Source organism: Salmo trutta, chromosome 26 (genome assembly GCF_901001165.1).
Source record: "Salmo trutta chromosome 26, fSalTru1.1, whole genome shotgun sequence".
Taxonomy (NCBI): domain Eukaryota; kingdom Metazoa; phylum Chordata; class Actinopteri; order Salmoniformes; family Salmonidae; genus Salmo; species Salmo trutta.
The window spans coordinates 28,138,576-28,162,129 of record NC_042982.1 but is presented as its reverse complement, the minus strand read 5'-3'; the positions used below and the strand labels follow the sequence as shown (position 1 = coordinate 28,162,129).

At 42.9% G+C, this 23,554-nt stretch overlaps 1 protein-coding gene across 7 annotated transcripts; it reads left to right on the top strand.

The window, feature by feature from the left end:
- Positions 1 to 3,335: 3,335 nt before the first annotated feature.
- Positions 3,336 to 19,594, top strand: LOC115163582 (vascular endothelial zinc finger 1). Of its 7 annotated transcripts, XM_029715580.1 has the most exons (9): positions 3,336 to 3,443; positions 5,935 to 5,994; positions 10,647 to 11,443; positions 12,405 to 12,506; positions 13,556 to 13,625; positions 13,852 to 14,017; positions 15,402 to 15,446; positions 15,876 to 15,944; positions 16,143 to 19,594. In XM_029715580.1, the coding sequence occupies exons 1-9, from the start codon at positions 3,411 to 3,413 to the stop codon at positions 16,463 to 16,465; spliced, it is 1,665 nt and encodes a 554-aa protein (XP_029571440.1). In that variant the 5' UTR covers positions 3,336 to 3,410; the 3' UTR covers positions 16,466 to 19,594. The 7 variants fall into 7 exon arrangements, with proteins under 7 accessions (XP_029571440.1, XP_029571441.1, XP_029571442.1 ...); XM_029715581.1 differs by lacking the exon at positions 5,935 to 5,994; XM_029715582.1 differs by lacking the exon at positions 15,876 to 15,944 and having other exon boundaries at positions 3,338 to 3,443.
- The last annotated feature ends 3,960 nt before the right edge of the window (positions 19,595 to 23,554 follow it).

Sequence of the window (23,554 nt, the reverse complement as noted above, 5' to 3'; positions counted from 1 at the left end):
GCCTCAGTATCCTCCGCAGCATCCGTGTCTCTGCTTCATCATGGTGTGGTCCATACACTGTGGCTCTGGAACAGAGGACATCAGGACCATTGCCCTGCAGTTTATGAGGGCTGGAATTCAATTCTTACTTTGTGTTGTTGGGCTGAAAGGCTGGATTTGGTGTGGTCCCTGTGTATCATATGTAAACTACAGGGCAGCCAGTGCCAGTGGGCCAAATATGATCAATAACTGAATTATTGATTGAGTTCATCTAAACTCAAATATTGAGGAAGCATCTGGCTTTCTGAAAACATCAATCTGTCAAAGACAAAGACAGAAATTGCTAACTAAGCACTAAGGATTGTCATGCCTAGAGCTGTAGACCCATTGATCATAATTGTTTATTTAACCTTAATTTAACTAGGCAAGTTAGTTAAGAACAAAATCTTATTTACAATGACGGCCTACCCCAGATGACGCTGGGTCAATTGTGTGCCGCCCTATGGGATGCCCAATCACAGCTGTTTGTGATACAGACCAGGATCGAACCAGGGTCTGTAGTGACGCCTCTAGCACTGAGGTGCAGTGCCTTAGACCGCTGCTCCACTCAGGAGCCCCCAAAATAATGAATAAACCCTTTATAGGACCTATATACTAAAGATGCTTCAGAAATTATTAAAATGCAAATCTCATGCAATATAAAGTGTTGCACTATTGAGAAGACAGCTGATGTGCCTACTGTAATGTCATGATCATATACCACTTAGCAGATCAGTTTATGTATGTACAGTCAGGGTTGGGTAGGTTACTTTATAAATGTAATCCGTTAGTTACTAGTTACCTGTCCAAAATTAAATATTTACATCAAAAACCAAAGTCTATCAGAATTCCAGTCATTCCAATAAATGTTATGCCCCTTGATCTTCAAGAATAGGACTTGGAAATATGGAAGTATAGATTAGCGAAATTGTTTTACCTGAGCATAACCCCAAAACTAAGGAATAATTAGCCAGAATAATAGACAGAGCTATGGATGCAAGGACTGACCATCCATGATATCAAAAATGATTGTTTTAACCATGTTATGAGGCTATACAGTGTTTGTTTACATTTACAGTGTTTACAAACAGCATCAACCAGCATCCCTGAGTCGCCTCTTCACTGTTGACGTTGAGACTGGTGTTTTGCAGGTACTATTTAATGAAGCTGCCAGTTGAGGACTTGTGAGGCGTCTGTTTCTCAAACTCGACACTCTAATATTATTGTCCTCTTGCTCAGTTGTGCACCGGGGCCTCCCACTCCTCTTTCTATTCTGGTTAGAGCCAGTTTACTCTGTTCCAAGTTTCTTGGCAATTTCTCACATGGAATAGCCTTCATTTCTCAGAACAAGAATAGACTGACGAGTTTCAGAAAAATGTTATTTGTTTCTAGCCATTTTGAGCCTGTAATCGAACCCACAAATGCTGATGCTCCAGATACTCAACTAGTGTAAAGAAGGCCAGTTTTATTACTTCTTTAATCAGGACAACAGTTTTCAGCTGTGCTGACATAATTGCAAAAGGGTTTTCTAATGATCAATTAGCCTTTTAAAGTGATAAACTTGGGTTAGCTAACACAACGTGCCATTGGAACACAGGAGTGATGGTTGCTGATAATGGGCCTCTGTACGCCTATGTAGATATTACATTAAAAATCAGCCGTTTCCAGCTACAGTAGTCATTTACAACATTAACAATGTCTACACTGTATTTCTGATCAATTTGATATTATTATAATGGACAGAAAATTTGCTTTTCTTTCAAAAACAAGGACATTTCTTAGTGACCCCAAACTTTTGAACGGTAGTGTAGGTCCTATAAAGGGTTTATTAATTATTTTGGGGGTGCAGCGGTCTAAGGCACTGCACCTCAGTGCTAGAGGCGTTACTACAGACCCTGGTTCGATCCTGGGCTGTATCACAAACAGCTGTGATTGGGCATCCCATAGGGCGGCACACAATTGACCCAGCGTCATCCGGGGTAGGCCGTCATTGTAAATAAGAATTTGTTCTTAACTAACTTGCCTAGTTAAATGAAGGTTAAATAAACAATTATGATCAATGGGTCTACAGCTCTAGGCATGACAATCCTTAGTGCTTCGTTAGCAATTTCTGTCTTTGTCTTTGACAGATTGATGTTTTCAGAAAGCCAGATGCTTCCTCAATATTTGAAATTAGATTAACTCAATCAATAATTCAGTTATTGATCATATTTGGCCCACTGGCACTGGCTGCCCTGTAGTTTACATATGACACAGCCCAACAACACAAAGTAAAAATTGAATTCCAGCCCTCACAAACTGCAGGGTAATGTTCCTGATGTCCTCTGTCCCAGAGCCACAGTGTATGGACCACACCATGATGAAGCAGAGACACGGATGCTGCGGAGGATACTGAGGCATGGTCTTTACATTTGATCCCATGATGGACATTCAAGTGGAGGGATAGACTCTAAACATATAGTAAAAATAAAGAAAAACCCTTGAATGAGTAGGTGTTCTAAAACTTTTGACTGGTAGTGTACAGTGGGAAGTGATCAATTTACTTATTGATGATGGATGACGCAAAGGGATTCCCAATTCCCTTTTTTCCTGAGAGCAACACAACAACCTGATATGACAGTAACCAAATGCAATCTGGAAAAAAATCTAAGTTTTATTGTTTCACTGATTTAATTAGACGTAAGTGATTATTAAATAAATCTATGTAAGAGATTAATCACAGTATTACAGTTCGTAGAGCAAGGCCATGGTGGTTATCAGATAATGGTCAAATGGTAGGTGCTGAGCAAAAAAAAATTTAAATCTGTAAAATCATATAAATGCATGTTATGCATATGTTGTATCCTAATTGTGTTATGCGTTTGTGTGTGGATGTAAATATTTTCCAATCCCAGCAATCTTCAATTTTATTTGAAGGGGTTGACAAATAGTAGGTAAACTCTATAGAAACAACATATTGCTTTTTACCTAGTGTTTGTGTTGAAGCATAATGTAATGATATATATGGGCACAATCAGTAACCATCTTTGACGATGGCATATTGAAAATGATTTAATTTTATGCCATCTCTCGAAGGCGCTCTAATGGACTAGTTAAGCTCGACAAATGGGGGGCCACATTCCATATAGTACATATTTTACTGTTTGACACGCCACGTCATATGCCATTCAGTAATTTTGCAATACATATATATTAGAAACATGTTTTATATGAATACTATTTTAATACAAGGCAATTTACAATATCTTGATTTCTGAAAAATCTCTAACGTCCCATAAAAGTAAACTGGAAATGGTTCAGCCCGGAGCGTTACAGGAAGTTGTAGGAGCTGCCATGTTTAGCTGCTTTGTTATAGATTCCTTCTAGGTTTCCTGCAGATTTTAAGTGTTGCAATGGAACCGAGCTGGAGTACATTTTTATTCCAGGTAAGTGTCACGTCTGAGTGGTAAATTGGATTAACTACATCTAAATGTTACTACATACCTAATGCATCGTTGCCCTAGTGAATTTAAACGTTGATTTCTAGTAGAGCTATTCAAGGAAAACAACGGTAGCTAGCTAGCTAATATTGGCTAGCCCAATCCGCTAAACGAGCTAACGTTAGCGAGCTAGCTCGCGACATCAAGCCCAGACTTCCAGCTGTGAAGTATGGATGACACTCGAAAGGGAAATCTGGTCGGTCTCCCCCATTTTTTTTGTATAATGTGTTTCGACAGATGTTTGTCCAAGTTCGCCAGTGCATGTTTATAAATCGGATTGGCCCCCAATTAGCTAAATATAAAAAGCAGGCAAAGTGACCATGGCCGCGCGTTGGTTAGTTAGAAAGCTAGCTAGCTGTAGCTAGCCTCGTAAAGAACGAGAACAATCCCCACCTTCACTCCAGCGGCGAGCCATGCTAACCAACGAATACATTTTAGCAATCAGTGATTTTTGTTTACTAGTTTTGATGCAATTTGAATACATTTCTACATTTAGCAAATCCCATTACTTTACATTCTGGGCACGAGGATGGAGAGGAGGGACCCTCACTTCTGATTCTTAACTTTCCCCCGTTTTCCTCGTCCCAAAATATGTAACCGCGGGTTGGAGAAGAATTCAGACTATGCAGTAAGCTGCTAGCTAATTCTTGCACTACTGATCATTTGAAACCCCTCTGCCGTATGTCTGAGCTTTCTATTTGGCAGCTTGCAGAGGATATTCACGTCCTTGGTTGTTTGCCTTTGGTGCGATGTAAATTGCAAATCTAGGGATAGTCATCAATTGCCATTGTATTTGGAAATATTTAAATCCAAACGTATTATTTTTATCCTTTTAATAAGTAAGTACCTGATCACGGTTGTTCAGGAGTTTTAGTATTTACTGATGTATGCTTGTAACAAGATGTAAAACGTCCAATAACTAAATCGGTCACTTGCACATTTAGCAGATGTTATCCCAGGTGCAGTGAAATGCTTGTTTCTATCTCCAACAGTGCAGTAATACCTAACAATAAACACACAAATAAAGCAATTAAGAAATATCAGGAAGAGAAATGTCAGTCTGGAATATAATATATGATGGTCTGTGTATGGACAGTATATGAATAGAAAAGTTGTACAGCAGCAGTAGTTGTATAGGATGAGCCTTGACTAGAATACACTATATACATATGAAGTGGGTAAAACAGTATGTAAACATTAATGTGCCCAGTGTTTCCTCGGCTTGGTTTTTGCCCTAATTCTACACAGCTGATTCAAATGATCAAAGCTTGATGATTATTTGAATCGGCTGTGTAGTGCTAGGGCAAAAACCAAAACGTACTGAGGACCGAATTTGGGAAACCCTGAACTAGGTACGTAGGGCAGCAGTCAAAAATATAAATAAATGAAAACAAGACTGATTTAAGGTAGTAAATGCGAAAGCAGTCAACTTGCCAGGTACACTACATTCATAGATTGTAGCCATTATGTAACCATTGAGAATTCATCCACCAGCAGTCACGTGTCAGCTAGAGCTTAAAAATAAATGTCTTTCCATCACACCTGAGGGATTGCATTTGATAATCTAGAGTATGTACAGACGTGTAGATATTTGAAACATCCTCTGTCTGGGTATGGGACAGCACATCAGTCATCATTTTAGACCCTTTTCTGTTTTCCTTGAATGTGTCATCAGCATAAGGGGAACAGGCTATTTCTCATAGTGGACATGTAATGTACCTTTTTTACTGTCCTATGTGACAACCTAAGATGCATAGCAAAATGCAGTGTCGGATAAATTATTAAATGAATTGGACACTTGACTCTAACGCTTCACACATCCTCTCAAATGGCCTACTATGTAGTGTTCTACTCCCAATCCCAGGTCAAATGTGAACACCAGTGTTGAAAATGTATGTTGTCAAACCAAGTTGCCACTTTTTTACCTACTCCGCATAATCATATTGCAGCCATAGTGGTAGGCCTATTTAGTTCCGTTCCCTCAGCTCTTGAGAGGTGCAGCTGTTGCCAGTTAACTGCCGCGAGCCAGGGACCCATGATAATGGTTTTATTTTGTGTCTAACAAGGCACGAATACCTGAAGCTGGTGTGATGGAGCAGTGGGGGGAAATGAAAACTAAGTAGTTGTTATATGGAGGCTCTGTTTGATTCGCTTGATTTGATGAAGTGTCTAATGAGGCTGTGCGTCACTTGTTATTGTTCTGTAGGCATCAGAGGTTATGCTTGTGGGGGGGCGGGGGGGTTGTCAAGCTATGCAGCTCTCAATAGTATTCTCGTAATCCTGAATCAGATGAAAATGAGTCATTTCTTTTTCCCGATTTTAGGACAAACCTACATTTTTATGATTCCTCTAAGACAATATATAATAGGGTTTTGTTTTACTGTTAATGTTAACATTTTATTAACACGCCCAGTATTTTCCTTTTCTTTTGTATTAGTCTTCTGTAGGTCCCATGGTTCCAGGGAATCCACGTAGGGACTACTACACAGGGATCAGAGTAAGTTCATGTTCTCCACAGTAAAATGTCCCTGTAAATTCCCCAACTTCCTTTTCACAGGTTTTCTGCACATGACATGACCCCCACCCAGCCCTCGAAGCATAGTGTGTAGTCAGGATCTTAGTCCTGGTTTCAGGGTTAACACTCGGATCTTGTTGCTTCCCTCATGCAGGTTGGTGCCAGACATTGAGTGCGTTTATCAAGTTTTGTGAGAACAAAAGCAATACCAATATATTTGAACTATTACTGTTGTTTCCGGGATCATAAAATAATTTGGGCACTTGTCTGAGCAAATGGCAAGCTGCTGCCTTGGGGCCTCGTTGTCTGATATCTAAACAGATGAACATTGTGGTGAATGAGATTCTCCTCCATTGTAAAGCCCTGCCTCTACATCCCTGACTGACTGAACAACAGAACAGGCTGATTTTATTTGTTGTAGTTTTTTTATTTTCCACGCCCCACTCCATTTCAACACTATTTATTTTGGAATGACCTCAGCCTTCAGAGCGGATTTGTATCAAAATCATCAGAGCAGCGTGAAGGCACAGCGGGCTGCAGCTCCCTGTGTGTCTTGGTCTGAACACTTTGCTGTCTCTCTCACACAGACATAGCTAGAAGAAATGCTAATGGTAAGAATTCCAGTCTGGATCCAACTAAAGTGTGGACAGAGGACAAAAAGGGGACATAACACCCTGTGACTGAACCGTGTTTTTCTCCCATTCCCCAAAGCACGGCTGCCTATGGTAACTCACTAAGCAGTCTGCAGCGTCCGCCAGCTGAACAGAATCCCCAAATCAGGCAGGACTGGTGTTACAAAGGCCCCCCTGAGGGCCGTAAGTGCATCACTGCTCGGATTTGTGTCCTCTACGGCTCCACAAAAGAGCATAAAGAAAAAGGAACACAATTTGGGATTTTTTTCCGACTCCCCCAGCCCAGACAACCATCCCCTGCCTGCCTGGCTGACCGTATTGGGATGCTTGGCTGAACCTGAAAGCCCAGGGGTCAGCTCTTTAACCTTGCCCTATGGTGATTACGGAAAATAACAAGATCGTCTCAATCGGGGTGTCTTTGGTCGGCCCGTTGTAAGGTTGCTGGTTACAATGTGAAACTCTATTCACACACCAACCAAAAATATTCATAAACCCCCTGCCCCCCCCCACCCATTCTTTGGGGGCTGCCGTGACCAATTGGACAATGCCAGCAGCTGCAGCTGTCCTCTGTACACTACTCTATTAGCTACCAGTGTTGGGTCATTTTTTTTGCTACCTTATCAGTTTTTGTTACACTGCTACACATTTTTTTCAACCACTGCAAAACAATAGACAATCAGCAGCATTTTGGGTAGTGTATGATTATTAGTAGGTCATTATGGAATAATTTCCTAATTTAGTGTGTTTAAAGGAAATATTTAAATGTTAGGTTTTAATGACTGGTTATAGTAGGTTATATGAGCCTGTGTAAGCCAGTGTGATGAATGTGATTCGGGGGGGTGTAAGTAGTTTGAGAGTATGACGCCTCAACCAGCCTGCCCCCACAGCGCCACTTGAAAGTGGTGTGAAATTGCTCCAAAAGGGATATTTATAGCAGATGTGTAAGCAGCTTATTACAACTTGTCCTGAGACACGACAGAAGTTGCATTTCAAACAATTAGCATTGGTAGGTTCTGTTACCGCCATTCAAAACGACACTGAATAGTGAAGGGGCCAGTTGCTCATCGTTGCAGATGATACCGTGTTCAGGAGGCGGACATGGGAGGAAATGTTGATGTAGATGAGAAACTACCTGAACTTGTCCAATTGGTCAAAGCAACCATTCTGGACAATATTTGTTTACCTAGGGCACCATTTTTGTCACTATAATGTAGTTTTATGAGTATCCAAAGGTTCCTTGTGGTGCCAAGTCTTGCTCCTCCGTCTTGCATCATATTCAGCTGTAGTTCTGCCGCCACCCAGTAAGGGCTAATATTTCCTTGCGCACCTGTCCTCAGGCGTCCAGTCATATTGTGGATGATCCTGTGTTGGGGTTAGGTATAGTTGACTAACATACAGGTTGTCCCATGCTAGATGTTCTGCCAGTAGAGAGAACTAATCGGCTCAATCACCACAGGAGATCACCTTACATGCAACAGATTTAGATGAGTGGCAGGGAGCTCTGTGTGTTGATCTCTGAAGGACTCATTTGAGCAGATCTCGAGTTGCGGCACTTGAATACTTTGGGTGTACAATGCCAGATTTAGTCATCATAGTTCAAGAAACTCAAGAGTTTGTGGAAAAGGTCAAGAGACTTAAATCTACAAAGTGAAATGAACATGTTGATTCGTTGTATGTATGCAGTTGGTCAGGTGTATGTTGGTGTACTGTATATTGTTCTGGCACGACACAACTGACTTTACTTCACCCTCTGTGCTCAAATCACAGTTGAAATCCTCTCCTGTCTCTTTGATACTGAACAAAAATATAAATGCAACATGTAAAGTGTTGGTCCCATGTTTCATGAGCTGAAATGAAAGATCCCAGAAATGTTCCATATGCACAAAAAACTTGCTCTTAAATTTTGTGCACAATTGTGTTTTCATCTGTTAGTGAGTTTTTACTTTGCCAAGATAATCCATCCTCCTGACAGGTGTGGCATATCAAGAAGCTGATTTAAACGGCATGATCATTACACACGTGCACCTTGTGCTGGGGACTTAAAAGGCCACACTAAAATGTGCAGTTTTATCACATTAATGCCACAGATGTCTCAAGTTGAGGGAGTGTGCAATTGGAATGCTGACTGTACACCAGAGCTGTTGCCAGATAATTGAATGTTAATTTCTCTACCATAAAATTTGGCAGTATGTCCAACCGACCTCACAACCGCAGACCACATGTTACCACGCCAGCCCAGCACCTCCACATCCGGCTTCTTCACCTGCGGGATCGTCTGAGACGATTACAACTCATTCAGGCCCACCTATGGCAGCGCCCCTGCCCAGTCGGGAAATCCATAGATTAGGGCCTAATTTATTTAAATTGACTGATTCCCTTTATATGAACTGTAACTCAGTGAAATTGTTGCTTTATCTTTTTGTTCTTTTATAGTTTATATGGAACCTGGAACAGCTGCCTCTTAACCCTTCTCTCCCCTCCTAACCTTTGTCTCCTGACCCTCGTCCCCTTGTCTCTTGCCACATTCATCAAGGCTGCGCTCTTGTTTTTTCTGAGGGGCTCAGATGTCTGAGCTGGAAATGACTCCCTTTCTATTTCTGAGAAATTAATGGCTGTTCCTCTATTTAATCAATCAAATGTATTTATAAAGCCCTTCTTACTTCAGCTGATGTCACAAAGTGCTATACAGAAACCCAGCCTAAAACCCCAAACAGCAAGCAATGCAGGTGTAGAAGCACGGTGACTAGTGAAGACTCCCTAGAAAGGCAGGAACCTAAGAAGTAACCTAGATAGGAACCAGGCTCTGAGGGGTGGCCAGTCCTTGTATGGCTGTGGCGGGTGGAGATTATAAGCGTACATGGCCATTTAAGGCTAGATTGTTCTTCAAGATGTTCAAACGTTCATAGATGACCAGCAAGGTCTAATAATAATCATCAGTGGTTGTAGAGGGTTCAACAAGTCAGCACCTCGAGTTAATGTCAGTTTGCTTTTCAGCATTCAGAGTTGGACAGCAGGTCCGGGACAAGGTAGCACGTCCGGTGAACAGGTCAGGGTTCCATAGCCGCAGGCAGAACGGCAGCATCTGGTCTCCCATCCAGGGACTGCCCAGGACCATCCCTGCTTAGCTTCAGAAGCAAGCCAGCAGTGGGATGCAGGGTGGTATGCTGCTGGTTAAGCGGGCATTGTGTCAAGAAGCAGTGCGGCTTGGTTGGGTTGTGTTTTGCGAGGACGCACGGCTCTCAACCTTCTTCTCCTGAGTCCATATGGGAGTTGCAGTGATGAGACAAGACTGTAACTACCAATTGGATACCACAAATTGGGGAGAAATGGGGGTAAAATAAAGGAGGCTGAGACGGGAGGGGTCTGGAGACACTGTAGCCCCGTCCAACGATACAGGGCCAACCAGGCAGGATGTAACCCCACCCACTTTCTGTTAAAGCCTGTCCTTCCTTTTAGAATGCTGCATTCATGCTGACAGGGCTGGGGTTGTAGTAACTGGGCTGCCTGAGTGGCACTGGGGAAGACTTACAATAGTGGTATAATTTGAGCAACATCTTTTTGAGCCTCAACGTCACCCACAAGGCTACCCTTAGATGTCACCAGAAAAGCATTTAGATAGTATAGCTTAGTTCATGGAATTCGGCAACTGCATCTGGAAATGGAAACTGACATTCAAATGGACTCTTCAAAGAAGAAAAAGGAATAAAGTTGTCATACTCTGCTCAGTCCTTTTGGAGAAATGGGAAGTTGTGTTGCTTTCTGTTTTTACTTTCATCCCCATCACTAGATTACAATTGTAAGCACATCTTGGATTCAGTGGTAGTTCTGCTGACAAGGCAGTCCGTTTCAGCTCTTGAGCAGTCAGAAACAGGTGTCTCTCCTTCTCTCTTCCACCCCCCCCACCCCCACCCCCACCCCGCTGTAGTAGCTTTGAGGGTGTGTGACTGTCTAGACTGTGTACTGATGTGCTTCTGCATGGCTGTCTTTGTGTTGTCCTTCCAGCAGGCCAATGAAGCCCTGCATCACCAGCACCAGGTGGCCCAGAACAGCTTGCTGCCTCTCCTCCAGTCAGGAGGACCGGAACCTGTGGACCAAAAGCCTGTGATGCCCATCCTCCTGGACCAGAAGCCCCCGGTCAGTGTCGCTGAGCTCCTCAAGGACAATGTAGCCAGCGGGACGGGGGGAGGCGGCGGAGGTGGCGGCAGTCCCGTTGCAGTGGTGAAGAAAGAGCCCAAGTCCAAAACACCTTTCATCTGCGGCTACTGCAACAAAGCCTTCAGGGACAGTTACCATCTCAGACGGCACGAGTCCTGCCACACGGGCGTCAAGATGGTGTCCCGTCCCAAGAAGACACAGACGGCGCCCACAATGGTGCCCATGATCTCCACAGTGCCGCAGCGCGAGAACAGCGGCGGCCAGCCCTCTTACATATCCACCATTGCTGGCATCCTCACCACGGCAACCACCTCGGCCTCCACGGGCTCCAGCATCATGTCTCCCACCATGGTGCCCCAGCAGCATCAACATCAGCAGCAGCAGCAGCAGCAGCAGAGCCAGCCCAAGAAGCCTGCCAAGCCAGTGAAGAAGAACCACGGCTGTGAGATGTGTGGCAAGGCCTTCCGTGACGTCTACCACCTGAACCGTCACAAGCTGTCCCACTCAGACGAGAAGCCCTTCGAGTGCCCCATTTGCCAGCAGCGCTTCAAGAGGAAGGACCGCATGACCTACCATGTGCGCTCGCACGACGGGGGCGTTCACAAACCTTACATCTGCTCTGTCTGTGGGAAGGGCTTCTCCAGGTGCGTGGCGCAGTTCAACTTATTCAACTTTCCCTTTTCTTGTCCACTTACAAAATGCTGAGTAGTCCATAATGTTATTGTCCATAGCACATGATGTTGTAATTGTCAATGCATTCTGAGAGTGAATTTATTATGTATGAGGTTAGTTGGAATTTCTTACCATTACCACCATTACCACCACCGCCCTGTGAAGGTGATCCCCTTTCCACTGCTTCCATTTCAATGGGCCTCTAATATATTTCCTTATTGTGGGGTTGAAAAGCAAGAGGGCAATATTACAACTTTCCAAAAGTCGTCTTTATTCAGAATCGGAATCATTTATGTACAGGATACGACTATGTAAAAAATGTAATAAAAGCATAACGGGCTACAAGAGGGCAGATTGTTTTGTGGCTCTGCACCTGCTGAAGACTAACTATGTCAAATGCAGCCCTACATGAATATGATATGGATGATGGCATAAAAGTCCATGGTGGGCTTGGTTGAGGAAAAACATTACACTTGAAATTGATATTCAGTGGTCAGTAGCCAAATCATTTAAAGGTGTGATGAATTGGACTGGTTAATCAGTCTCAATTGATAGGCTGTTAGGACCAGTGCTTTGCATACTGATGTTTCCACTATGATGCTTTAATACACCTTCAGGCTATGTGCATTATGAACAATTTCAATTTGAATGAAATTCCCCAAGCAAAGAACAATAAGTGGAGAATAATTTCAATGCCTAAAATCACATACCGGAAGGCCTATTTATATGGTATCTCTAAGACATTGTCCTTTAATTGTTGTTCTGGACCACTTCTTGTTTGTAGCTTTATGAAGCTTGGCCATTATTACTGATGCCCCACGCAGCTTCCGTTCAGTACTGGCTCATGACATGCAAGCAGTGCCCCACCATGTATATAAACAGTATCTGGAGCTTTGCGTGCGTCACAGCAGTCCCTCGTGTCCCCCCTCTCAGGGATGTCAGCACGGGACAGGGAGACTGCTGCAGGGGCCAGACAGCACCAGAAGAGATGGTCCTGGGTCTCCAGTGTCACTCCTGCAGCTCCCAAGGCCAATGGTAGTGTTCTGACTCATTGACTGGTCTGATTTCTAATCATCAATTTAGCGCCTCTCCCTTTTGCTATTTCCAATATTGGAGAGCACATGTCTCTTCACCCCAACCCCTTCAGACATCCTTTAAGTTGTCCGTCAACATGGTGGTGTGTTTCTGAGCTAAATTATTAGCAACTAGTGAAGGATATTGTATCATATCTAATGACTTGGTGTGAAGTAACATCTTACTCTTGTGCGACGAGAGGTGCATGTTCATTTTCACGTTTGGCAGTCCTGAAAAAGGCTATTCCCCTCTTAAACGAAGGAGTGTTGTGTTGGAGGGGAGATATGAGCTTTTCAGCTCCACTGCACTCCTGAGGAGATGGGATTGGACTCCTGCTAGCCATCACAAAAAGCCTGCTAGTGAGAAACCGCCTCCTTCGAGACTTTTTCAAGCCACACACTCCTCTTTTGTTGGAGGGGAATTCTCTGGCTGTGTTTGTCCAGTAGCAACATTTCACTAGTGCGGCTTAGTGAGGGCAGAGGAGGAGAACTGAGAGACAGCTGTGGTTGCCATAACATTGTCTTCTTCATGGGGTATATTGTAGAACAGGTATGATTTTCTGTCATGTTGTTGGATAGAGTTCTAGCTAAATTTTCAAGTGTCTAAATTCCATCTCTCTGGTATTTTTTTTTTTGGTGTGGCTCAACTAAATAACTTTGTTGCAAGGACATAGATTATTACTCTGGGAGAAGGAATGCTTGTGTCCCATGGGTCAAATATGGGCCTCCATGAGACTAACATTCATTACATAAAACATCCGCAGTAATAGCCTTCTATACAATTTGCATAATTTAATTATTAAGAAATGACAGTGGGTTTAGAGACAATTTGTCATTTGCCTGCCACCTTTTGTTGGGCCATTTGTTAATTGAATCACTTGTCAACGGTGTAGTAGTGTGTGCAGCTACTGTCAATGTATGGAGTAAATGATAAAACTGTTACCTGTATTGTAGCTACTATACCAGGTTTTAAAGTGCCTGTGGTCTTCTGTGTCCTCTCTCCCCCTGCAGGCCTGACCATCTGAGCTGTCATGTGAAGCATGTTCATTCATCAGAGAGACCCTTCAAATGCCAAGTAACGGTAAGGAGCCAGGCATCCTCCTCCGGGACGCCACCCTCCCCTGTTTATGTTCACGCCTGGTTTGTTGGATTAAGGATATGATTAGTGTGCTATCTCCCAATTGTAAATTAGTATACAATATTGAATCTCCCCTGAGTCTTCAGGATACAGACTGTACACACAGACAGACAGATTGAGATTGTATCTCTTCTAATATCCCCCTCAATGTCCCTGTATACCTCCGCAGGCCTGCACCTCTGCTTTTGCCACCAAAGACCGCCTGCGCTCCCACATGATCCGACACGAGGGAAAGGTGACCTGCAACATCTGCGGCAAGATGCTGAGCGCCGCCTACATTACCAGCCACCTCAAGACCCACGGCCAGGCCAGCTTCAACAACCCCTGTAATAAAGGTACGCCAGGCAGCCTCCTCCACTCGCTCCCCTAAGCCACACCTGGAGGACACCTAGCCTGGGGTCCTCCAGACCTAGGTATTAAATCGTATTTGTATTCTTAAAAATAATTTAGGTACTTATTCCGTCCTCATCTTTATGCTGAAAGCACCCCAGGCCTTGTTGTTCAGTGCTGTACTATACACAATAGGAAAGCACAAAGCACTTTGTCAGGTTTGTCATGTGGGGTGTAATCATTCCGATTCTGTAGCTAAATATTTCTTAAATGGAAGCAAGCGGAATGAAACGTGGAGGGACCTACCTGAATTTGTCTAATAGAAAACTCTTGTTTTTATCTGTTTGGTTCTTAAACGGTTTCCGTAATGAGTACATCCCAGGTTTCTGAGGTTGTCGTCAGATTTCAGATTTTTTCTCCAGTCACAAAATCATAAGAGTGGAAAGTGACACATGTCCGGCTGTATTTGATTCCAATATATATTTGGGTCAGGATAAAGAATGTTTAGGAATATGCCTACTTTATCTTGGCCGTTTTCATGGACATTCATCTCCTTCAGTGCAGCACCACAACAAATTGACTTACAAATTCAAATGTACTTCACAACAGTCCACAACTGACAAGGACTGTGTCGTTACCACTCATTCATGGATTGATGTCATGATAATGTCAGTGTGCTGGGGCCCACCTTCAGGGCAGCCCAGTCTGGTTTGTTTGTTGTTTGCACATGTGTGGTGGTGTTGACAAGTATCTCTGCTGACAGAAATGGATAGCCTGTAGCAAGAAATCTGTTAGATGGTCTAAATTTAAAGGGCTTTGCTCGTTCAATTCATTTGACGCACATAGCAAACTAGTGCAGCAATTCGAGTCATTCAAATGCGATATGCGACCCGACCAAACAAATAATTTAATATCCTCTCATTAAGTGTTGATGGGTCTGTGTGTGCGGTTTTCAAACTCAGTGGGTATCTTGTTTCTGTCAGCTCTTGAAATTGAGGTTCATGATGTCTGCTCTGTCATTGGTTTGTCAAACTTCCACTCACTTATGGGTGTTAAAGTCCAGTTTGGAAGAATAAGATCGCTCTGACGCATTTTTCATAGGACTGATCACTCTAAAATAGCAAAGGCTATTGTTCAGCAAACCCTTGTCATTTTATACAATGGGTATGCATATGATACAACAAATCACATTTTTGTTCCCACCAGCTACGACACGCTATAAAGATTTTAGTACTTGGTAGAAGGCCATTTGATTGGCCGTTCGTGTATCTAACCCAATGAATGACCTGTACACCCCTATGCCCTGCTGGGACGCAGGCCCAAATGATACCCTGTCCCAATCAGTCCTGTCAATAAATGTAACCCCTATCTGTCTGTATCTCTGAATAGGGCTAAGTGACTGGCAGTGGAACCACCACTCAGGGATACGAAAAGGTAATCTAGTAACTAAAGCTGAAACCCATCCCGATCCCAACCCCTCCAAATTTGAAGCTGTCTATTCTTACTTATGCATTGAAGTGGCCCATTTTCCACTACAGATCTGTCTTCTAGCCTAGCGTGTAGCTGTAGTGGTTTTCCAACCAAGTCGTTGCAGTTGCTTGTGTGTTTTTGTGTGTTATGGTTATTCAGGTATCAGGGTTTTATTTCATTAAGCCGGATCAATAAGTCAACTAGCCAAATAACTTTGATAAACCTTCAATTACAACTCAGAAGGTTTAAGTGGAATATGGATTGTTGAAGGTATTGAGTTAATTATACCATACCATTTCAAGTTGACTATAGTATGAAATAAAGTGTTTCTGAATATTCGCTGAAAGTTAGCTGGCTAGCACATTGATCCTGCTTTTTGAATTGCCCCCTCAGGTGAGTTGACGGTAGGAGAGATCTTAAATAACTCGTTCCAAGTCCTTATGGACATCTCTCGTTTTCAAGGTAGGTTCATAAGAATCCTACCATTTTGTTTTATCATGTCTAATCATTTTAATGTGTGTGTTGACTGCTGCAGTGACTCAAACCTCGGCCCCTCTAACCCTGTGGAGTTTGGGGTTATCCTAAATGGTTTGTAAGGAACGATCATCCAGCTCATTCTGTCTTTATTTCACTCCTTCCCGCCCTCTTGTCTTTCCTCAGACTCCAACAACGTGCACAACTCTGGCTCGGCGACACCTGTCACCAACTCTGCCGCCATCACCTCGGCAATGAACCGTGGCAACGCCAGCAACCCGGTAACCATCGCTGCCCAGATGAACATCACCACCAGCACGGTCAACATCACCTCTCCAATCAACCTGCAGCACCCAGTGACCATCACCGGGCCCATGAATATAGCCCACCCTGTGGCCATCACCTCTGGGATGCCCATGAATATAACCGGGCCTCTCAACATCGCCATGCGGCCCATGGATAGCATGCCTTTTCTCTCCCAGGTCCTGCCTTCCTCCCCTCCCTGGTAGTAACCCCTTCCCTGGCCCCTGGTTAGCATCTCTTTATCAACCCCTCCCACCTCTCTCCTTCTACCCCCAAACCACCACCTCTTCCTCCCTTACTTTAGCAGACCTTCCTCCTTACCAGGAGTACTATAGATGATGTTGTAGTAGAGCAGAGGTGTAGTATGGGGGGCTAGCTGGACGCTGTACCCGTCTGTCTGGCTGCAGTTGCTGCAGCAGTGAATGCAGCATGATCAGAGGTGGACTGGCCAGCCCCTGTAGATGCTGGTGCATTTTATTTCCTTTAACCGCCGGTAGGAGGACAGTCCTGGAAGGCATGTGAAGTCTCAAAAGGAGAAATGGAGCTTTTGAATGATGCACCAAGTGGATGCCTGACGTAAACAAACGAGTTATGCCTCGCCTCTTGCGTCAGAACATACCTGCACATTTGGCATTGGAATGAAACTGTAACAGAAATGTATTGCTGGTATTAATGTTTTTAAATGCTCTCTTACAGAGCAGATGGTTTTTATATTTGTTTTCCTTTGTTATTATTATTATAGCCTGCTAATCAGTATTTAATAGTTGTAATAATTGTAAGGAGTAAAGTACAACAAAAGGGACAAAGGCTACCATTTTGCAGGAGGGTGATTTTTCTGGATCATTTTTAAGGCACCACAGTTGTACCTTAGGCCAATGCCTTTGACTACATAATGTGAGCTCTCCCAGGTCCTGTACATCTCTGGAAAACATTCACTTCTCACTGCTGGATACTGTAAACCCATACATCATTTTTTGAGTTGTGTTTTATATGAATTCACAAATGAGTGGTAATGTTACAGGAACACAAGGAGGAACTGTCTGGCACTGAAAGCATATCCCTGGGCTAATGTCCTGAAAACAGCAGTATTATCAAGGATCAAAATGTTTAGTGTTGGCTGAGAGCCCTGTTAATGTAGAGGCTACCAGAGCCACCTAGTGGCACAGTAGACACTGCTGAAAAAGTGGTCCCAAAGTTCACCTTTTAACATTTTTGTGAATATAGTTATGTTGGGAGAGGTTTTGATAGGGCCATTTTATCCCCCTCTTTTTTTGATTGCTAGTTTAGGATCCTATAAGTATGAACTTCTACTCAGGAACCTTACTGAGAGTAGCCCAATCTTTTGATGAGTAAAAGGATCAAATCAAGTTTAACATGCAATCTTCCTTGACCTTTTACCCTTTCTTTGTAAATATTATAACACACAATTATTTTGTCTTTGCCTGTCAGAAAAAAAATAGTAGATATTCTTCAACACAGGTCAGAGCTGCAATTACTTTATCGTTGTCGATACGGCCGTCCATTGGACTACTTTTGCATAGTTTACTTCCAAGGTTAGTTTAAGGTTTTTCTGTCTCCTGGGGTCCTTTTTGTTATATTACTGTAGAACCAAAACTGCCATCTGGAGCCTGAGGTGCCCTGAAAGAGAGTGGAAGCAGAGACTAGAGGCTGTATCCACTACATGTGTTCTAGAAGGATCAAAGGTTATAGGTCAAGGGTCACAGGGCTGCTTCCTCCCAGTGCCTACTGGCTCTGCCTAGGCCTACGTTCAGTACACAGGCCTCTCACTCAATTGGCAGGTACTCTTAAAGAGCTTGTGTAGCTGACATGACACAATGCCCAACAATCAGGCTGTATGGGTTTGGTAGGAACAGGCGGTGCATTCAAACGTTACACTGGTGGACACTCTTCAGAGACTTGTGGCCTCGCCTTCCTTGTCGGTCTTGGGAGCGGCAAGGTGTTTGAGGCCTTTGATAGTATTGTATGCATGCCAACACAGTGCCCCAAGGGAATTGCTTGAATCTGGAATAGAATGGTGGCGTGGTCTTGTTGCCATTTGGATTCCCTTTCCATCGATGTTGCATGTGGACGTCTGAGCTCGTCCAAGTTTGGATTTAGTTTTTAAAAAACTGTCATTAGAAGGCTAGTAACTTTTTTCTTCTTTTTTTTTACTGAAAGAAAACACTACAAAAAAATAGTTTTGAAGTATGTGTGTGTTGTCCTTCCGCAGTGGCCGTAACTAGTGTGTCTGACCTGCTTTGCAACAACACTATTCCACACTTCTGCTTCCTCTTCTAGATGTGATGCGTGTTGGACATAGACTTAGACAACACTAGTGCCCAAAAGCCCATTTTAGCATGGGCAGCACCAATGAGGACTTTTTGAAGTAGTCAACTGCGTGGGACTTCCTATGGGTTAAGAAAGGATCACATAATTCCATCCAGGTCGTCAGGAGGGATCAGCCAATGAATTAAACTTGTGAGGAAACATTCCTTAACTGCAGATGGCAGTAAATCGCCGACGCTGGATTTATACCTGTTCAAACAACACTCTTGGTGACAGTATGCACCCTTTTTGTTTGTTTGCCAACTCATGGAAGTAATAGAAAATTGACTATTTCAAAATGGAGATGGCCTCAATGGCGCTGCCTGCGCTTTCACAGATGTCATGTCTATGGTGATGGACTTGTTTTGTGAAGGAAGCCTTAACTGTTCAGATGGATAAGAGTTAGACAGCCCCCTCAACCAAATTGAAATGTTGTGATATTTGTTTTTTTTAAGTATGATGAACACTGAATAAAGTGTTTTGTAAGTAACATTCTGTTAACCATATTTGAGAACATGGTCTGTTTTATTTATAGGGCCATTACTCTTATGCATCATCAGTTTATTTTTAACCAAATGCTTTTAATTTGTTTGCAATGACACTACATTTCTTTTCTTATTTTTTTTAATGCAATGATTCGTTTTGGTCTTAACTTTTGATTTTGGAAGGATGAAGTTGGTCTGATCTCATGTTTCTCTGAATTGGGAGATCTAGGAGCCCTGTGGAGGCTGCTGAATGTATATCTTTGTACAAAACCATTTAGTTCAGAGGTCATGTTAGTTATGATAGACACATGCAAGGGGAAAAAACTAGAACCTTTTATAAATCTTTTTGTATTAGAACATTAACAATGGTAATTTTGTATATACGAAGACTAGGCTTTCTGATTAGCAGAAAGGTAAAACATTCCTACATTTTTAAATGTCTGTCAAGAATAATTGTAAACATATGCGCAATGTTTTTATGTGCCTTTATTTGGGTTGTCTAAATAAAATAACTATAAAACATGATTGTGGACTGTCCATACTGAGTCTCTGCAGGGAGGACAGAGTTAACATTTGGCTCCCCCAACACTTCCTAAAAGGTCTCTCGCTTTCTCTCTAACTCTATTTTTCTCTTCCCCACCCCCTCCCCCTCAGGTGTCTACACTGCCTGGCTCACAGTTGGCATGCTATTGGAGTATGGTGTACTGATAAGTGCCTCTGTGACTTTAGGTGTATTGTGCCAAACCATGCTTTGTGCATGAAAACAATTTTTTATTTTTTTTTCTCTTTACACATTTTATTTTTATCAATTAAACTTGGAAACTTGAATGGGGTGTCAGCCTGTTTTGTTTGTGAACTGTTCACAATATTCTATTTTCTCACATCTTCACACGCCTGTTGGCGCCTTTTTTACAGTCCTGACTTTGGTTCTTACGATGAGTGTCAGTGTAATCTGGTTCAGTGCACAGAAGCCTGGGCATGAGGTTTGAGTCGGATCCAAGTCATTTAGAAAGCAAGGATAAACATGACTGAATAGTGAGGACTTCACACACACTGTCCATCTCTCCAAACTGCAGGCTAAGGTTAAATCTATACTTGGTTTCCCCTATTGTAATCGCTCCTCTTTCACCCCAGCTGCCAAACAAACTCTGATTCAGATGGCCATCCTACCCATGCTAGATTACGGAGACGTAATTTATAGATCAGCAGGTAAGGGTGATCTCGAGCAGCTAGATGTTCTTTACCATTTGGCCATCAGATTTGCTTGCAGGACACATCACTGCACTCTATACTCCTCTGTAAACTGGCCATCTCTATATACCTGTCGCAAGACCCACTGGTTGATGCGTATTTCTAAAGACCTCTTAGGCCTCACTCCCCCCTATCTGAGATACCTACTGCAACCCTCATCCTCCACATACAACACCTGTTCTGCCTGTCACATTCTGTTAAAGGTCCCGAAAGCACACACATCCCTGGGTCTCTCGTCTTTTCAGTTCGCTGCAGCTAGCGACTGGAACGAGCTGCAATAAACACTCAAACTGGACCGTTTTATCTCCATCTCAAATCAAACACGTGTTTAGTAGATGTTATTGCTGGTGTAACGAAATACTTGTGTTTCTAGCTTTAACAGTGCAGTAATATCTAACAATAAACACAATCTACATTAAAGCAATGGAATTAAGAATATATAAATATTTGGACGAGCAATGTCAAAGCGGCATAGACTAAGATACAGCCGAATAGGATAGAATACATTATATACATATGAGATGAGTAATGCAAAATATGTAAACATTAAAGTGACTAGTGTTCCATTATTAAAGTGGCCAGTGATTTCAAGTCTATGTATATATGGCAGCAGCCTCTAATGTGTTAGTGATGGCTATTTAACAGTCTGATGGCCTTGAGATAGAAGCTGTTTTTCAGTCTCTAGGTCCCAGCTTTGATGCACCTGTACTGACCTCGCCTTCTGGATGATAGCGGGGTGAACAGGCAGTGGCTCGGGTAGTAGTTGTCCTTGATGATCTTTCTGTGACATCGGGTGCTGTAGGTGTCCTGGAGGACAGGTAGCTTGCCCCCGGTGATGCGTTGGGCAGACCCAGGGGCGAAAATCTGATATCAACTTTGGAGGGGACAATTACATTAAATTTTCTCAAGAGCAATTCCTGAGGGGGACACCAAAAGTAGTGCTGTAACACATAGCCTACGTTTAATATGGTAAATGTATATTGAGGAACCAAAGAAATAAGGTGTTTGCCGTACTCCTAACTACCGGTACCCAAAACTACACAACTAATCACAACAGCAATACCATTGCCTTTAACAAATCTTAGTTCAGTCACCAGTTTAAGTTGAGAGTGGGGGTATCCATGGCATTTTCCAATTATGTTCCTATTTTACAAGTAAAAAAAATTGAGAACCTTTCATAATGTTGCCAAACAAAGACTCAACAAACTTACCTGAGACTCCCTGTCTCTGCCAGGCTGTCCCTGCATATCTGTCCCCAACTCTGCTGTCTGTGTGCCATCTGTTGCCTGCTCTGCCTAATGACATCATTGTGAAACATTTCCATTAGAATTTCATTTCTTTCTTATGAACATTTTATCAACTAGTCTTTGAGATATTAGGCTACTAGGGTTCTTACTTTGCGTTTTGGTGTACTGAAAAATACTCTGATGTCCGTCTTTTTTCTGCCATTTTTCTACCTGGTTGGCTACACACACACAGTATGTAGATTATTTACAGTAGGAGATGGGCTTCTATCATCTTATCTTCTATCATTCTATATGGGCTTCGATCTAAAAGGTAGCTAGCAAATGTGAAACGGATTGCAGTGACAAGAGTTGACAGCTGTATGAGTTCACCATTTACACAACATATGCTGCAACCTTTTGTAATTTTAATCGTTTGTTTCATATTGGCTGGCTTCTAACAATAGCTGAATTTGCAAAGCTAGCGAGCACCAATTCAGTGGCGTTTGCTATAATCTTTGCTACCCGGGTTAAATAAAGGTGAAATAAAATATATAAATAAAAGTTCCCTTGCGACAATTTAGCTTTTGCAACGAGACCATTAAATATATTTAAAACAATGGTAGAGGAGAGTGTAGTTCTGTTCAGTTTATCGCTAACCTTATCACAGGGACTTTGAAGCACTAATTTACATGCATGCTGATCTTGGAATAAATTGACGATAGCAAAGATTCCATCTTTGACGACGCCACATAAATTGAATAGGTACTAGCTAGCTTAATAGTTAATATTTGCGTGCTAGCTCTGCATATTCAGCTAGTGTGTGTGCGCGATTGACTGGATTAACCTCACGTCAGTTACGTGCATTGAGTGCCTTTCAGACAGTAGATACGACCTCTACGTTACCTAGCAAGCTAAGGAACTGGCAGTGGATCAAACCATTGTGAGGCAAAGGGTGGGGGGGGTTGCAATCTTTTGAAACTTAAAAACGCGCTATTAAGTGTCTATAATCAGCACAATTGCTTTCATTGCGTATTATTAATATTATTTAAATTACATAGTTATGTTTCAGTGATATATTGGGGGGGACAAATCATATTTTTCCCAGGATGGGGGGGTTGTGTCCCCCCCGTCCCCCCCGGGATTTCCGCCCCTGGGCAGACCGCACCACCATACGGAGAGCTCTGCTGTTGCGAGCGGTGCAGTTGCCGTACCAGGCAGTGATACAGCCCGACAGGATGCTCTCAATTCAAATCAAACTTTATTTGTCACATGCGCCGAATACAACAGGTGTTGACCTTACCTTGACATGCTTACTTACAAGTCCTTAACCAACAATGCAGTTTAAGCAGAGTTAAGAAAATATTTCCCAAATAAACTTAAGTAAAAAATTATCAAAAGTAACACAATAAAATAATAACGAGGCTATATACAGGGGGTACTGGTACCGAGTCAATGTGCGGGGGTACAGGTTAGTCGAGGTAGTTTGTACATGTAAGTAGGGGTAAAATGACTATGCATAGATAATAAACAGTGAGTAGCAGCAGTGTAAAAACAAATGGGGGGGGTGTCAATGTAAATACTCCGGGTAGCCATTTGATTAATTGTTCAGCAGTATGGCTTGGGGGTAGAAGCTGTTAAGGAGCCTTTTGGTCCTAGAATTGGCGCTCTGGTACCGCTTGCTGTGCGGTAGCAGAGAGAACAGTCTATAACTTGGGGGCCTGGATTCTTTGACAATTTTGTGTGCTTTCCTCTGACACCGCCTAGTGTCTGGCTGGCTGGAAGCTTGGCCCCAGTGATGTACAGGGCCGTACGCACTCCCCTCTGTAGCGTCTTACGGTCAAATGCCGAGCAGTTACCATACCAGGCAGTGATGCAACGCGTCAGGATGTTCTCGATGGTGCAGCTGTATAACTTTTTGAGGATCTGAGGACCAATGCCAAATCTTTTCAGTTTCCTGAGGGGGAAAAGGTGTTGTCGTGCCCTCTTCACGACTGTCTTGGTGTGTTTG